Here is a 17945-nt window from a genome sequence, read left to right on the forward strand (position 1 = left end):
TTACTCGTGCTGTGTAGATGCAGTAGAATGTGTCCCCGTGACTGTAGTGTATGCCCTTATATTTTTACAGTTAGGGGTTTTTTGCTTGTGAGAGAGCTGTCTACATATTCCATTATCATGATTATTGTACTATTTCTTTTACTGTATTTTTAATTTCTGTGTCATTTGGTCTCTTGGTTAGAGTTGTCTCATTGGCAATCATACCACATCTTCTTTTTTATTATAACCACGAATAAAATGAAATCAAATAAAAGATCAGTTTCAGCACAAACATTTTTACGGCGTCATTTTTAAAAAGTATTGTATTTTTTTTCTTATTTTAAAATTCATAAAACAAACGATCCTTCGTATGTGATTGACCATTTTTTGATATTTCAGCTAATTTCCTCAGGACATTTTGAAATAAAAATAATTTTATTTTTATCAAATATCAATAAAGATATGTGTATATTTTATAAGTGAGAATTCTATCAATACATATTCAGTACCAGTAAACTCACTTGTAAGATATTTATGTCTATCCGGAAGTTCTACTGGTCCAGGAACATAAACCGTTTCCAGGGTCATTTTTATGCTCTTAACGTAAACTAAAAAATCTCGAATTACAAGGTATAATTTGTCGTTCTTAACAAGTCTTCCAGACTTCTTTATAATGATGTCCTCTATTGCTTTGTCGCTGTTAGTATGTGAGTTTTTCAAAAAATCCAGATCAAAGAAAACTCCAACTTTACCATCAACATCACTAAAAAGAAATGTTTCTCATTGTACAAACTACAAATACAGCTTACTCTTGTTATTATATAAACTTTAAATTTAAAATTCATGTCTGTACCAGTCGATATTTTTGTATTATAGTGACTCCTGAAACCTCACATTTTCTGTAATCTCATACTTTTGGGGTTCATTCGATCAGCTTTTTTGGATAACGCGAATCGAGTATTCTTAACAAGTACAACAGAAGCAGAAGACAAACAAAGGGACAATCAAAATAATAAGAAAAAAAAGTATCTTGACATCAATAGCACATAGAAAGTAGCTTTAAATCAATTACACGGATAGATACCTTTGACATCAATCTCACAGAGAAAGTTAGGCGGCAGTAATTGCAGGGAGAAAATATATGGATTATATCTTGTTTTGTTCTGAATATCCAAACAGACATTTCCGTTACAAAAAAAATATCCGTTTATACCATTAATGAAAGTTAAGTTTACCCAGACTTTAGAAAATTGAGGAGGCTAAGCTTTGTGTATGCTTAAGTGTTCTCGACGGAATTATTGGTGTTTTTCAAAAGAGTGAAGATAAAAAGGGAGCTATAAAACACATAATTCGAAACAATAGATATCATGCTTGCAATTTAAACAACGACAATGGTAAACGGTAACTTACTTTAAATAAATTTGATATTAACAACAATAATAGTTTTTTCCAAATTTGAATACTTAATTTTCACCCAGAAATTTCGAAACAAATACAGCATAAAAGATTCAAATTTTCGTTCCCTATTGTTTGCTTCTCTTTTCATATTTTATATGTACCTAATCGTTCTCTATGCACGTGTCTGTAGTGAAAATATTAACGGTTCCAATACAATGCTTCAGATGTGCATTTCTACAATAAACGTTTCCTTGGTGATTCTTGAGACCAAAATGTTTGATATCATAACCCTAATAATAACGTTGAAGAGCTGATCAAACCAAAAAGGAACTAAAATATAGCCGAAAGCATGCTTAACCCCACCACATTCTACGGGTGCCTGTCCGAAGTCAGGAGCCTGTAATTTAGTGGTTGTCGTTATTTACTGTCTGTCATATTTGTTTTTCGTTTATTGATCTGTAATAAATCAGGTCGTTGGTTTTTGTTTGTTTGAATAGTTTCAAGTTTTGTCATGTTGGGGCCTTTTATAGCTGACCTAATGGTATGAGTTTTGCTCATTACTGTAGAACGTAGCGTGACATGTAGTTGCTTAATTGCTCTTCATTTGGGCTATGCTGCATAGTTGTCTTATTGGTCATCATACCACATCTCTTTATTCTATATTCATCATTATCAATTTTGTAATTAACTGTAACAAATCCCATTTTGCTTATTTGAACCATGTTGTTATTGTCATGGAGATTGATAGGCCATTAAAAAAGAATAATAAAATAATTTTTTTTTTGTTTTGTTTTATAATGTTATTTCACATATCTTATAACGTTTACAAATCATTTGTTGTAGATTGAGCAAAACAAATCTCACCACCTGAATTTAACAAACAAATATACAATAGTACTTACACCATTTTAATAACATTGCACGTTACGAAATGTGAAGCCAGTTCACTTGTGAGGAAATACTTGTACATCTGAAAATAACAAGAAATTTGTCAGTATTTCTGTAGTGTTAAAATGCAATCGTTAGATTGGTGACAATAATCTTTATCAAATTCATAAGCATTGGTTTTTTTTTAAGTTGCTGCTGCAGATGTTATCATTGACACAAAAAAGTATAGTATTTCGTGATTATTTGAGGAAGAAAAATTAAGACTAAGACCTATGAATTGTACCCAATATCATATCATTATCAAACGAGGTTTTGTGAAAATGCTACTGTTAAGATAGAAAATATTTCAAGCCATTTCATTCCAAATAAATTTTACATTTTATCGTACTAAAATATACTTGCCTCATTGCATAGTGGCTTTGCAATGGAAAGAAAGTCTTCCGATGAAGTATCCTTCATAGCATCATGGAACTCTCTGTTGTCAATTATCAAACTGATATGTGCTCGCAGGAGGGCTGAAAAATAGATATCTATTTGATATTGTATTATTACACTTATTTTATCACAAACTAATTTTCTATGTTTCTTAAAAATTTCTCCTTAATTCGGCCATTTAGTTCATATGATCCAATATATATGTATATTTATGTGAGTAAAAATAATTCTTTTACCTCATATAATAGTCATGAGTTTTTCTAAGCGAAAGGTATTATCTTTACCATGTCAGCATTTGAAAACATTGAATCACTACTTTATACATCTGAACTCGTTCGTTATGCCCGTGTCTGTAGTGACGTTTTGGATTTCAATGATCGTAATCGGTATATTATCAAGTCAGGGATTTTGTTGCCACAAATTACTTAAAACCTAAAATTTTAAACTCTTCCATAGATACAAAGATTTGGTTTGCAAGTTTGGCTGTACCTGTAGAAAACTTATTTCAAACGGAATATACAAAAAAAAGGTGTGGTATGATTCCCAATGAGACAACTCTCCACAAGAGACTAAATGACATAGAAATTAACAACTATAGGTTACCGTACGGTACGTAGCACATTCTAAATGTTACGGTGATATTGTTAACCGAGCACGGAAATTGAGATACGATCCGGGTAACCTTATAAATCCTTTAAATAAACTTATTCTAAAAGGTTAACAATTCAACACTGTTATTAAATCTTTGACTTTTGTTTTTATATAAATATTGATTTTGTTATCAGTAAATTAAACCATATTAAATATTACACATATGTACTTTCACGGTACTAAAATCTGTCGATGCAAATACAACTGCCTACGAAATATCCTTGACTTACCATTAGTCTAAGTGATACCAAAACTACCAGGTCTTGGGATATAGTTTCTAGCTAGTACTATCACACATACATTAGATCATGTCGGGCCTTAAAAAGCTGACTATGCGATAAGAGTTTGCTCATTGTTGAAGGCCGTACGGTGACCTATAGTTGTTACCTTATATGTCATTTGGTCTCTGTTGGAAAGTTGTCTCATTGGCAATCAAACCTCATCTCCTTGTTTGTATATATACACGATTTTTTTAGTATTTACGCGTAATCAAATGTAAAACAAATACAGAGGGATAAACAATCAAATGTTCTAATTTTTTAACAGGTTAGATGTAACGCATGTACATTTTAATCAAATGTTAGGCACGTTTTGCACTTTTTAAACCTGGAAGATATGTCTGTGTCCCTTGTTTGGTATCTGCTAATTCTATGCAGCTATACAAACGTTAAGGGCATACGATACAGTTTGATACCAAGGTGATTTTTATACGAAAATTTGCATCATATCAAATATGTAATAAAAAATATACCTTCATGTGCTAAATTTAAAGATAAATTGGCTCGAAATTTGAGACATTTACATAAAATTTAGGTTTCTCGGACATGTATATCCTTTGGACAGATATACTTAAGTTTTTTTTTTCAAAAGATAAACACATGTAGATTTTTGTAAAAAGCTTTAGATTATCTTTGTTACAAAAATAGGCTATTTATTTGTGTAACAATCCTTTGTAAATAATTCGTCTTTATTAAATTCTCATGATTTTAGAGAAAAAAAACGGCATTTGTTGCTGTATATTTATCTAATTAAAAATAAATCATCGGTGATTTCTTTTCATAAAAATTGGAAAAAATAATCAAATCAATTGTCATTTAAAAAAAAGAGGGGTCCATGTAATCTTTTTCAAGATAATGATTCAAATCACTCGTAAAATGCATCCCTCCCAGTATGACGCAGTTTGACGTCGCGAAAAAAATAACATTTTATGTTAGCAACGTAATTAACTTCTGTATCGTATGCCCTTAATATTGTTATGTGAAATATTAGGCTTTTCGGTAATTAAAATTAAACTATCTCTGGTGATATGGTTTCGTACAATTAAGGATTAAAAATAAACAATCAAATCGCATGCGATTTTTATTCCATATGATGTGATGAAAATTTCTTTAAACTAGGCCTATCTAACCTCATAAACGTATGAAATATGTGAAATAACAGTTAAAAACTCTAAAAAATAAATCATTTCATCATTATTTTTGTAATGACAATAACAACATGTTTTAAATGAGCAAATGGGTTTTGATATAGTTTATGAAAACTGACAATTACAGATATCCGGGGGCAGAATGGTTATATTTGTACTTTACTATGGTCTGAATTTTTAAAATGATACGTTCTACGCAGAGAGGAGAAGCATATGTTATAAACTGATGAGAAAAAATGAAAATTGTATAATCATAAGTCAAGGCTCTGGTTAATTTGTTGCTGATCATCATAAGATCTAATAGAGGACACAATGACATTTATATGTGTATGTTAGCGCTGTTGTTTAAGAAAGTGTTTGTTCACTAATCATAATTTATTGTATAAGATTTTGTTCTCTTTTCAAGATTATACGTTTAACATTATCTAATCTCTATAAATTAAATGCTAACAGGTATAGGATCGAATTTAAGATGTGAATTTGTCTTATCTTTCATCTCAGTATATCGAAAACGTTATTGTTTGAGCTTTAAGAATTTAGTAAGATAAGAATCTGAACAAATCTACTTTAATTTTGTAAATTAGAAGCAACAGTAAATTACCGCCACAGATCTAAGACCGCCAAAACACGTCGCTATTGAGTTTAGACACAGACACGTCTCATTGGTCATTTAATTCGTGATGGCGACCTTTAAAACTTATGAAATGCCGATTTGCGTTGTTCTTCCTCATAACTCTTTTGGATCAGTATTTGTACAATCACAATTTTGCTAATGAAGTCCGTATATTGTGGAAATACACGAGCTTAACGTGCCAATTGAGATATGTAATCGCCATACGATGCGACAGAGGGTATGTTACCGCTGAGAAATGGGAAGCTAACAATTGGAAAGATTGAATCATCGCGTTTGTCTTAGGTATCTATTCTTAAGACGTCCATTTGTGTCAATATCAGGAAACATATCAAGTTATGAAGCAGACCTTAAAATTTTGTTTGCATCCTTTATCCCAAGTGCACTGGGATATATAAAATGCAAGCACTCGCTGAATTGTTGGTTATTGAGTGACAGGACATCCTCAATATTTCTGAAAGTGAAATTAAAGAACTTTGCACGATGCTTTTTCATTCAGTATTTAAGAAGGTTCTGTATAAATTCTGCTTCATATGAGTACAACAACAAGCCGCCCAGTAGGGGTGCACATTAAGTACCCATTAGAATACCGACTGGCAGTTGAAATATCAATCCACCAAACTCAACAAATATGTTGTCGATCAAAAAGTCCAGTATATCTATGATATCAACTTCTGTGTATTTGTTGTTGGAGTTTTGTTGTATCTACGATTCCTACATTGATCAAAATTTAAACGTTATGACCAAACAGTAATGATAGCATGTCCATTTCCCTGCTGTTTGTTCACTTTTACTGTCTCGGGGTTCATTTATTTTTTTTCACAGATACAGTTTCTTGTCTTTATTAGACATTACATTGTACATTGTATGAATGATTTCAGATGGTTTTTTTTCAAAACAAAAATATATTGTTGGCTAGTGTACATTGTTGAAGGCCACAAGGTATTGAACACCATCGCTCTAACGTCCCATGACCCCAACAAGTCCTAAGAAGGCCGTCAGATGTCCGAGCCATCTTAAACAAATAAATATCTTGTCGTGGAAATATTTTTGAGAGCAGCTGTCTAACAGACAATTACAAAACAAATGTTAGTGAATAACCGACCTGACCGATGTTGGGAAACAATCTCTATCGAGTTACATCTAGGTTTATCGCAAACTTTCAACTGCCTTTGCATGATACATTTTGAAAATTTTCTATCGTTGATAGTAAAACACGTTTGATACTTTTTTCTTTCAAAAATTAAATTGTAATTTCATGCCTATAGATAATTCAAGTTATTATTTCAAGGAAACAAACCTCTAGGGTATAACATAAAAGTGAATTATGATAATTTTTGACTGATTTGTGCTGTTTATATGTCAAGTACTGCATCTTATCATCTTTAAAAGAACATCAATTACTTTGATTTACAAACATGTGTTTTAATGCAAGTATAAATTACAATCCGTCAATGTTATCAATCTTAGTTTTAAGCTTGAAGCAGTTGATATGACATGACCACGCCGACAGGTATTCCAAAAAAAGATTGTAGAAAATATTTAGAGATATTATTTCAAAGTTTAAAATTTATAAATTCTACAAGTTATCGAATAATAAGATTAATATTGTAAAGGTGTATGTAAGTTTAGTTGGTTTTTCTTCTTTGATGAAATATATCTTGCTGTGAGGTTTACCCGGTGCAGAAAAGATATTTACTTTCAGATTAGTGAAGCAGTAATTTTTTACCTGCTAAAGCAGCTGAGTTTACCCCGGTTTTAGATGGGGTTTATGTGTTTCAATCTTTAGTTTTCATACATGTAAATGTAGCGTTTTGTAGACAGTTGACTGGCTTTTCGATGTATTTTATGCCATAATATGATTTTCTTCGACTTGTGGATTTTATTGCATCTTGGTCTTTTCTCTTTTGTAATGCATGTTATATCTTCCTTCATGATAGTCAATCGGCATGGTTAAATTGAGACGACAAAAAAAAATAAAAAATATGGAAATTGCCCTCCTCACCTTCTAAGTTTTAGACTCGCCTTCTACTTTTCAAGTTAAAAATATTGTACAAGTAAAAGTGTTTGATTTTGAATTCAATTCATCAAAATCTACTATACATAATGATATACTTGTTTCTCTCACAACTTGTCTTGATTAAAAACAAAACACTAAAAATAAAGTACCAAACTCAAAAACTGAATGTTGATTAAACGTTTCATTGGTGAATTGAAAATGTTCACCCTTTAAAAATATCTATAAAATGATTTGGCATAAAATACTTTGACGGTCCTCAGCAAGCATTTGAATTATACGCATAATTAATGTATTGACAAAAATATGATATAATACTTTAGCATTTGATAAGTTAATAAGATAAAAAGATGTGGTGCCAATGTCAACTAATCTAGAATCCAGCGACATAAGTTCGCCAATTTTTTTTTTAATAAAAACACTATAAAAGTAGCAAAGTAAGTTAAACTTTCATATTCTGACTAAAATATTCATATTTGAACTAATGATTGCAAACATTTAAAATTAACAATGTTACGATAAATATCAGTATATTTCTTACGTCAAATAAAGTTTAACAAGATGATTTTAGGATGTTCTGTTTACGATCTTTTTCGTTTATGATACTATTAGATATTGCCTTTTTTGACACTATACAATTACTGTCTTTTGATGAGGTAAATGTGTGGTTTTATTGACTTTTGAAAAACTGATATTCACTGAGGCCAACGGCCGAAGTGAATGTCACTAGGTTTTTCAAAAGTCAATTAAACCACATATTTACCGAAACAAAAGACAGTAATTGTTTTATTCCATGTTCCGAGCGAGAAAAATATGTATAAAATAATAGTTATTTACCAAAACCAACTAAACGTCAAACATTGTATCGTTATTATACACGTAAAAGCACGCGACGTTTTTGCGCGGTGAATATACTTTTTCCGCAAGTGAAAATGCTTATTTATTCAAAATCCCATTCATATAGAAAAACCTACTAAAGTTCTATCAATATGGAATAATCTTAGATATTGCCTTCTTTTTGATACTCTTAGATATTGCCTTCTTTTTGATACTCTTAGATATTGCCTTCTTTTGATACTCTTAGATATTGCCTTCTTTTTGATACTTTTAGATATTGCATTCTTTTTGATACTATTAGATATAGCTTTCTGTTTTATGCTCTAAGATATTGCTTGTTGAAACGCTCAAACATTTTTTGTATGATTGTCTTAACATAATGTATCAATTCTTTACCATTCCAGTAAGTGTTTTGATCAAATTTGTCCCTTGATATCACAAAGAAGCATCAAAACGTTTTTTTTTACATATAAGTGCACGACCTTGGTTATTTCAAAAGGGATAATTATTGTTCTGCATATTAAAGATAGTTGGTGATAAAAATTGTCAATCAATCAGTTATCTCGCAAATCCATATTAAACTACTAATAATATTTACACAAACTGTCGACGAAAGTGTTATTTGTGCATTCATAACATCATGTTTTCAGTAAATATATATATATATAAATGTACGTACATGTACTTGAATTGGTAAGAATTGATGAAAACGTAAATTATTTATTATACACATGAAAATGTATTCAAAATGTTATGTATTTGAATAATTCTGTATATCCACCGTTTTCTACATAAGGAAATGTCTGTACCAAGTCAGGAATATGACAGTCGTTTTCCATTGTTTGACGTGTAAACTTGAGCTTTTGATTTTGCCATTTGATAAGGGACTTTCCGTTTTGAATTTTTCTTGGAGTTTGGAATTTTTGTTATTTTATTTTTTAGAAGCAAAACAGTAATAACCAAATATTTTAGTAAAACAGACCTTAATTGATACCAAAGTCGTGACTGTCATAAATTTCATAAATCAGACTGTAACGCTATCTTTAGAACTCAAAATAACAAGCTTGTTATCTAATATACCAATTAACTATGAAGGCAGGCAGTGTGCCGATTTGCATTCAAATATCGTAGGATTGGGTTACATAGATAAATATTGTGATAAAAATCGTCGGAGTCGCAAGCTTCAAGTGGATTGGAATCAGATGCGTTGACTACGTATACTCAAGCTATCCCTGAATTACCTATCATGTGTCTTAAGAAATGTCTATAGTTATATAATCATGAACACCCCACAATCAGTTATAACATATTTATCATCGACCATCATTGTAAGTCGACCCCAAAGGTGAATGGGGAATAGAAATATGGTAACATTGGTCGTCTTCCGACCGACAGTAAAACCATTGCCAAAGTTGGGTGTCTGTTTTGGCTGTGTGGGAAATACAAGTACGCAACCACGTCCGGTCAGAATGGGGATGTTAAAACCGATGCATTGTGTAGAGAGAGTGCCACGCTCTCTGCACGCTAAGAACCCTTGCAACAACGCTTTCAGACGTACGTAATTGACCTGTTGCAAGGCAAAATGTCTGTCCCTATCTAACAAACCTGTTTTTCCAGTGAGAGTCCTATTTTCCCCGACCTATTCCCAGCCTCTATTACGGGAATTACATATTGTATTTATTCTTAATTTGTTCTCGTCCTGAAAATGCATGAAAGGTTTACCACTGAACATTTAGCAACCAACAATCAATCAATCAATCATCGTTTACTTAGTTGCCTATAAGACTGAATTCCGTCTATTTTTTAAATGAGGACAGTTTCAAGAAATTTTACCCCTAAAGAATTAACATCTGAAAATATAATCGATCTTTGGTTTGTTTTAATGTGTCTCATGACGATTGGTGCATGTTTTAGTGCCTAATCTATAGACAGTGGTATACTAAAAACAAACAACATTTTAAAAGGGAAATGTACTTTATTCTATAAGGTTTTATTTATTAAACCAAATTTCGGATACAGATTCGAGTTCTTAAACAGTATCTATTTTCAAACCTACCAATGAGACACCAATTTTGTATTTAGTTCTTCATTCTTCAAACGATTCACTATGGCCGATCAATCTGGTGGGAAAACTACATTTACATATATGAATATTCATCAGGCAATGCTGTGAAAAATATAAAAGATTGGAACATACCTTTTTCTTTGGTAAAGAATATTGATATGCCAACAATCATAGCTAAAGCTGCCAGCAAAGCTAATGCTATTAAGATTATGACAATGATGTTTCTTCTGCGGTGTTTTTTCTTTTCTGATTTACGTGAAATTGTTGAAAACGACTGTCGAGTAGATGATCCTCCCAAACTAGATATCCAGTGGGATCCATGATATCTTATTGCAGGCTGAAATTCAATTATATAAAGAAATGAACAATGTTACTTACTTTTTTTCATTTATTTTTACATATATATATATATAAAACATTATCTTGAAGATGGCAATGATTTAATCTCTCGCATATCGCTTCGCTTAAACTGTCTTCTAAGCTAAATAATTGAGGGGTGGTGTACTGCACAAACACATGCAGAAAACATAATACAAATCAATAAATCATTCAACACTGTAGAGATTATTTTCTCAGGGAGTCTAATATGAACAATGTCTTTAATTTACGGAGAAACTCGTTCGTGATAAATTAAAATAAAAACACATATTTTTTTCTTATCTATTATCTTATTATAACAACTGGGTTATTTTTTTTACTTTTTATTATTTACACAAATGCTGAATAATGTTTATCTGTTGCTGTAAAATATAAAAACTCTTACATGTTAATGAATAATTCAAATATTTTGGTTAATTACTGTCAAGTTGTGTCATTAACGAGGCTTTTCGTGAAAAGTTCACATGTCTTACGTTTTCAGTATTATGACAAATGTAAATCTTAGCATTTATCACTATGCATAGCATATACTAATTGATTTCAAGTCAACTATTTCATATATAAAAACATTTGAAATCAATTATATAAACATTATCCATTCATGCTTTTCAAATTTAATTAAACGAATATATATATATCTTTATTCTCGTAAACCAAAGTACAATGGTATAGAGACATATACAAATAAATTAACGTACATCGTATAAAGTATAGATACAAATGTATTATAGAGACATAAAATGGTTACCTATGAGAATCTTGGCGTTCAATAATATTCGTATTTATACTGCAACAAGTTGTGTTTATTTCCTAATTATAGTAACACAGCTTTACTTTGTGCAATGTCGATTTCATCATGGAACACTTTTTCCACAATCAGGGGTTCATTAAGGGATGAAAATAAGTTTGAAATGTGTGCAACAATTTAAATAGCTATCAATGTTTTAACTCAAGTTGCAGTATAAAAACAATATTAGGTCAATGTCATAAAAATATAAACTTTTTTTGTATTCGGCACAAAACTGGGAAAGGGCTCGGTAAAATCTCGCCCTTCCCCAGTTTCTCAGCCTCATACAAAAACGTTTATATTTTTCTGACATTGACCTAATATTGTATATGAATTGTTATACTGCAACTAGCTGTGTTTATTTCCTACATATAGTAACAAAGCTATATTTTGTGCAATGTCAATTTCATCATGGATCACTTTTCCACAATCAGGGATTCATTTAGGGATGAAAATAAGTTTGCAATTTCCGCTACAATTTAAATAGCTATCAATGTATTAATTTAAGTTGCAGTATAAAAAAAAATATGGAGCTAATGTCAGAAAAATATAAACTTTTTTTGTATACGGCACAAAACTGTTGCTATTCATAAGATCCTAAAATTTAAAATATTTTAGTCTGTTTACAAAATGATGCTTTTAAAGCGTTTGTCTACTTTCATTTATTGTCTAATATTCCAAAATATAATGCAATTCGTCACTGATATCACCGGAATTACAAAAAGAACAAACAAGTTTTTTTCTCTGAAAATGTTAACATCTACTTACTAATTTCGATAGGAATTTGTGTGTTCATGCATTTAAAATTTAATTAAACGAATGCATGTCTGTCAAACGCTAGTTATAAAAAAAAACATATCGTATCATCTTATTGCACGAGCAGTCATTTATCATTAGCGAAAAAAATCAACTTGAGAATAAAAGCTTACATTTATTTTTTATCATTTTAGTAGTATTTCCATATGCTGTAATTGAAATCATTAAGTCAAAATATTTTCGATGAGTCATATTCTCAAATAATGAATTCAAGTTCCATTGCCGTCTTTTTTTAAAACATTTAAGAAGAACAGCTACTATTTGTGATATCTTGATTTATAAAAGACATCAAATTGTCATTCCTTTAGTTTGTATTGATAATATCTCTTGTCCTATTTTCATTTCTTTTTAACAATTGTTATTGCAAATTCCCTTTTTCCAATTCATTTCTATTCTAGTCTTATTCTCCACCTGGTTATCGAGTATCTTTGCAAGTCTTGTTGCTAAACTGCATGTAGTTATCTCACTTTTCGTCCGGATATTATGGTTTCCCCCCATGAAATTGATACCAAGACTCGATTTTAGTAACCATGTTTTGGGTCAGACATTTCCATATGAATTGTGTTCGCGGATTTTCCGGAAATTCCATTTGAAACCGACACTATGTAACAAACAGCTACCGGAACAGCAGCACTTTCTCATGTCACAATTTTTCATTGCAAATTGAAAGTAATAGAGAAAGAAGTATGATCTTTATATCCTATAAGAGTACAGTGGACAAGTCTGGACAGTTCTGTGGACATTTATTTGTTTAACGTCCAGTGGCAAATATTTCATAATATTCAGTACGTTAACTTGTTGATGTGATATTGATATGAACAATTAGTTTTCTTCAGATTAATTGTTGTTTACGTAACGTCCAGTGGCAAATATTTCAAACATATTCAGGACGATATACCATGTATCAATTAACTATTATGAAACAAATTACATCATTCAGCTTTCAGCAAATTTAGGCGTAGTTTCAAAGAAGATTGATGTGGATTGAGGAAAAAGATGATTGATCATTACATTATACTTATAGGTGTAAACGCTAGGATAGGCGAACTAGTCAAATCCTTGAACCAATCTTTTCGATGCTCTTTTAATTCGCATGATAAAAATATTTGACCAGAGTTATTGGTAATTCATATGTTTTCGAATGATTACAAATGCAAGTGGTGATCACGTTGACATAAAAATACTGTAAAAAATTGATTTGTTATGGTAATAAATCACGTTAAAGTGTACATAAACTTTTAATCCTCATCTGTCATATAAATGACCTACCATGAATCAAAATATGCACAATTACTACGATACAGAAAAAAAAATATAAATATCTATTGTGTATATATGTATAGTTTCCCAAATTAAGTTGCAAAAATTAGAACATAAAATATCATAGAATTATTGTATAAAGCAGTAATTCTTGATTACATTTCTTTCTTGAGTCCTCCTCTCGATCGATCGAACAGAAAAGGACGCGATTTCTATGTACTAATCGATTGAATGGTTGATTGTCGTTCTGATGCAAACTGATAAAAAGATTGAATTGTTCAATTCAGACGCACACGTCAACTGTTTTATCGGTTCGCGAAAAACTCAAATTAACCATTTTGCATATTCGCATGTAACACAATCTGATTAAAATTCAGATCTATCGGGACTCGAGTGCACATATGACCATGGTGAATTCAGAGATCTATATTTTGATAAGATTGTATGTAACAAAACCAACTATATGTTGATCCGTATTATTGAATTTCTTAATCATTTCAAATTAAGGTATGTATCACCCTCATCCATAGCTCTGGTTCCTTGTCCGGAATGTATCAGCCTCATTCATAGCTCTGGTTCCTTGTCCGGGTTTGGCTTTAGTTTTTGTTTTTTTTCGGTTTTTAGGGGACGACCATTTAACACTTCAAAGGGGGGGGGGGGGGGGGGGGGGGGGGGGGGGGGGGGGGGGTTATGGTTTTTTTTCCTAAAAAAATATTTTGATCCCAAATTTGATGAAAAAAGTTATTGTGGTCAAGCAGATAACAAAACAAAAATATTCTGAATCCAGATTTTCCCCATAGTTAAATTTTGAAAAAAATAATTTGATTGATAGCGTTGAAAAACTAAATAATAATGTTCGCTCTTTGCGCGAAAAAATTTTCTGACTCAGACAAAAAACCATAACCCCCCTTTTCCCTCTTGAAGTTAAATGGTTGCTCCTTTAGGAGCTCTTCAACGTTTGTATTATGTTTTTTTGGATTTTCAAATAATTTGGTCCCGATTATCACTGAAGAGTCATTCAGTGTCAAAATGCGCATCTGGCGTAGTAACATTGGTACCTTTAATGTTTTAGTCTGTTTACATTAACATGTACCTCTTACGCAAGGCTATACATACTTATTTACTCTCATTAAAATTCTTTATATAAAATGTGCAATGTTACATTATATTCTTAAGTGAATATACTTCAATTCTGACTAATATTTACAAATCACTTGAAGTAGCCCTTGTCCTGGATAAGAGTTACCTAAGTGAATTGATACTGTAATCATGTTGAAGCATTGAGATGTTAAGTATCAGTCCAGATGTAATTTTCAAAAAAGTGATTTACGTGAGAAAAGTATTTAGTTTTGTTTTTTGACTTAATGATAGTTATACATCATGAAATTGGTAACAACCCTTCTCATCAACTGTTTGTTTATAGAAAAGTTTTAAGTTTTTTATGTTGTGTTTTGTAGAATGTTGTTTGTCTTTTGGTCGTTTTATCGCCATGTAATTGCCTGCTGTTTTTGTCTTTTGGTCGTTTTTCGCCATGTAATTGCCCGCTGTTTTTGTCTTTTGGTCGTTTTTCGCCATGTGATTGTTCGCTGTTTTTGTCTTTTTGGTCGTTTTTCGCCATGTAATTGCCCGCTGTTTTTGTCTTTTGGTCGTTTTTCGCCATGTAATTGCCCGCTGTATTTGTCTTTTGGTCGTTTTTCGCCATGTAATTGTCCGCTGTTTTTGTCTTTTGGTCGTTTTTCGCCATGTAATTGCCCGCTGTTTTTGTCTTTTGGTCGTTTTTCGCCATGTAATTGTCCGCTGTTTTTGTCTTTTGGTCGTTTTTCGCCATGTAATTGTCCGTTTGTTTTCGACTTATGAGCTTGATTTCCCTTTGATATCTTCCACCTCTCTTTTACAAAGGAATGCACTGCATATTATAAAGTTCTGTCCTTTGCATAATTTCATATTGCATTCCATATATAAAGTTATATTCCTATGAACACAGGTTCATAATAGTTTTTAGAAATTACAGTTTCTTTTTTAAATAACCTTGCTTTCTGAACAAAATAACAAAAATCATTATGTGTAGGCTTTCCATCGAAAGATCACTTGTTATATGATTATATGATATGCTGTGTGTCTTTAATACATTTATCTAGTAGCAAAATAGCAACAAGATCTTCTCAATTGCCTTTGTTAACGTATATGAGAAATTGACCTACCCTAAAGCAGCCTCTATCTAAAGATGTAAACGTTCCATTTATTCTGCACCTTCCTTCAGTTGAACAGTCTGATATTGGAGATACACTGCTTCGCGCGCTGTTCTGCGTTGGCCTTAGCATACGGCCACCTATTTTCCAACTGTCCAATAATTCCATCCATTTTGCTTTACTCACACCCGGGAAGTTGTCATATCTGTGTTCACTTATTGTTGATTTGTCTCCCTGTGATATCTGCTCGGCAGATGGGATTGTTAAAGTATTTGTTCCAAGCCTATTTGCAATGCTATTCGTATTTATCATATAGTTCTCTGGACAAAAATCAACTGGAGAGTTATGTTCCATTCCAGTGTATCGTGATGCTATAGGTTCTGTTAGTAAATCAGTAGCATTAGGATAATCTGCTTCAGGTACTAGATTTTCTCTTGAATGTTTAACTGGTAATTCCTCTTTGTTTCTTGGTAATTTCGGGGGATATGGACAATAATACTGCATTAGAGCTTTGTTTTTGTCAACTATGCTGTCAGTATCAGTGTTTGAAACAGATGGTGTGGATCCAACATTGGGAAAATCGGAAAGGTTCTCCCAGTCGTTGAGGTATCTAGTGGAATGTTCTTCGGAAGTTTCACTGACAAAAATTGGAATATTTGACTGAAGATCACTGCGATTTTCTATATCCGACGGTCTTTTCATATTGTAATTATCGGTATATAAGTTAGTCTTTTCGCGGTCTGTTTGGAAACCCTTGTCTTTGATAGGATCCATGAAAAACCGTGGATTCATAATACTATTTTTATCCTTTGAATTGTCATTTTCAACTCTACAATCTACAGTGTTTGTTTTGAAATTCCCTAAATTATCGGAATTTAACCCTTTTGAGCTGTCTTCGGTCTTTACATTGTAATTTTCTCTATTTGAATTCAAATTGTCGTTTAAGTTGTATCTTGTCATCAACAATGACGGATTCAGTACACTGTCTTCTGACTTAACATCATCGTTTTCAATTGTATAATCTAATTCGTCTGCATTTAAATCCTCGATATTATCAGATTCTTTCCAAAACTTTGGATTCTCTATTCTTTTTTCATCTTCTGTGTCGTAATTGCCAATTATGAAATCTACTTTTTCCGATTCGGAAGGTTCTTTGGGTTCTGAATTATCACTTTGAAATGTACAAGTTAAATCATCGCCTGTCGACCAATATGTTCCATTATCCTCAGTCGAAAGATGTTCTGGTAACAACGTGTTTTCATAAAAGTCGTCTTCAATATTAATGACTTCTGGATTCGTAACTTCAGGATATTCAGCGTCATCATTTTTCGGAAAAGAAAAGCTGTGTGTCGCCAAAAGCTGTTTCCATTTTGGAATTTCCTCTCGGTTTGATTCAGACGAAATTTTCCGTTCGTACCAGCATCGCCATTTAGACTGTAATTCCTCCCGTTGCCCACTATGCAAAAGTTGTACACCTTTACGACTTGACGGGACGTCATCCATTGACTTTTAATTGACAGGTGTTAATTAAAAGTTCAAGCATAGATATCCATATATAAATAAATAAAACATCAAACACTTGTCACTCGATGTGCAATACACAAATACTAGTGTATCATAGTTAACTAGAAAACCACCATGTAGCGCTTTCTACTTAAAACCAGAAAAGTAAAAACCGAACGATAATCTTCCTGATTAAATTGCACTCGTAGCACACAGCGTATTTCAAGAAACGCCCATTTAAAAAAATTAAACACTTGATTTTTTAACTTTAAAATTAATTTTAACTTTTTCACCTTTGCATCGTTAATAAAAATCTCACTTATGCAAATGTCTCAACCTTTACACCTCTCAGACGTTTAGTTGTTCCCCTCCTTTAGAATGGAATGGAATTTAATTATTCTTAAATGAATCATTTTACGCAACACATGTTAGAATTAAAGGTTTATCTTTTCTAGTAAAACATGTAAAATTCCGTCACACGTCTGAGAGAGAAGTGCTCTATCTGCATGTTCAAAGTGTAATCCATTTTTTATGATAACTTCAATGCATCATCGTATAACAAACGACGATTCTTTCACTATTTATATAAAACAATAGACTTATTCATTTCTTCTTGCAAAATAGTAAAAACAGATTCATCAACTTTAGATAATATATTTTTTTTAATTTTGCGTAAAATGTATAT

At 31.7% G+C, this 17945-nt stretch overlaps 1 protein-coding gene across 1 annotated transcript; it reads right to left on the minus strand.

Moving 5' to 3' along the window:
- Positions 1–423: 423 nt before the first annotated feature.
- On the minus strand, positions 424–17430 carry LOC127737076 (uncharacterized). Its single transcript, XM_052247609.1, has 5 exons — positions 15770–17430; positions 10460–10664; positions 2668–2780; positions 2340–2347; positions 424–742 (listed from the first exon to the last, which is right to left on the minus strand). Exons 1-5 carry the CDS (start codon positions 17258–17260, stop codon positions 424–426), a joined length of 2136 nt encoding a protein of 711 aa, XP_052103569.1. The 5' UTR covers positions 17261–17430.
- Positions 17431–17945: the final 515 nt, after the last annotated feature.

Source organism: Mytilus californianus, unplaced genomic scaffold (genome assembly GCF_021869535.1).
Source record: "Mytilus californianus isolate M0D057914Y unplaced genomic scaffold, xbMytCali1.0.p SCAF_4, whole genome shotgun sequence".
Taxonomy (NCBI): Eukaryota; Metazoa; Mollusca; class Bivalvia; order Mytilida; family Mytilidae; genus Mytilus; species Mytilus californianus.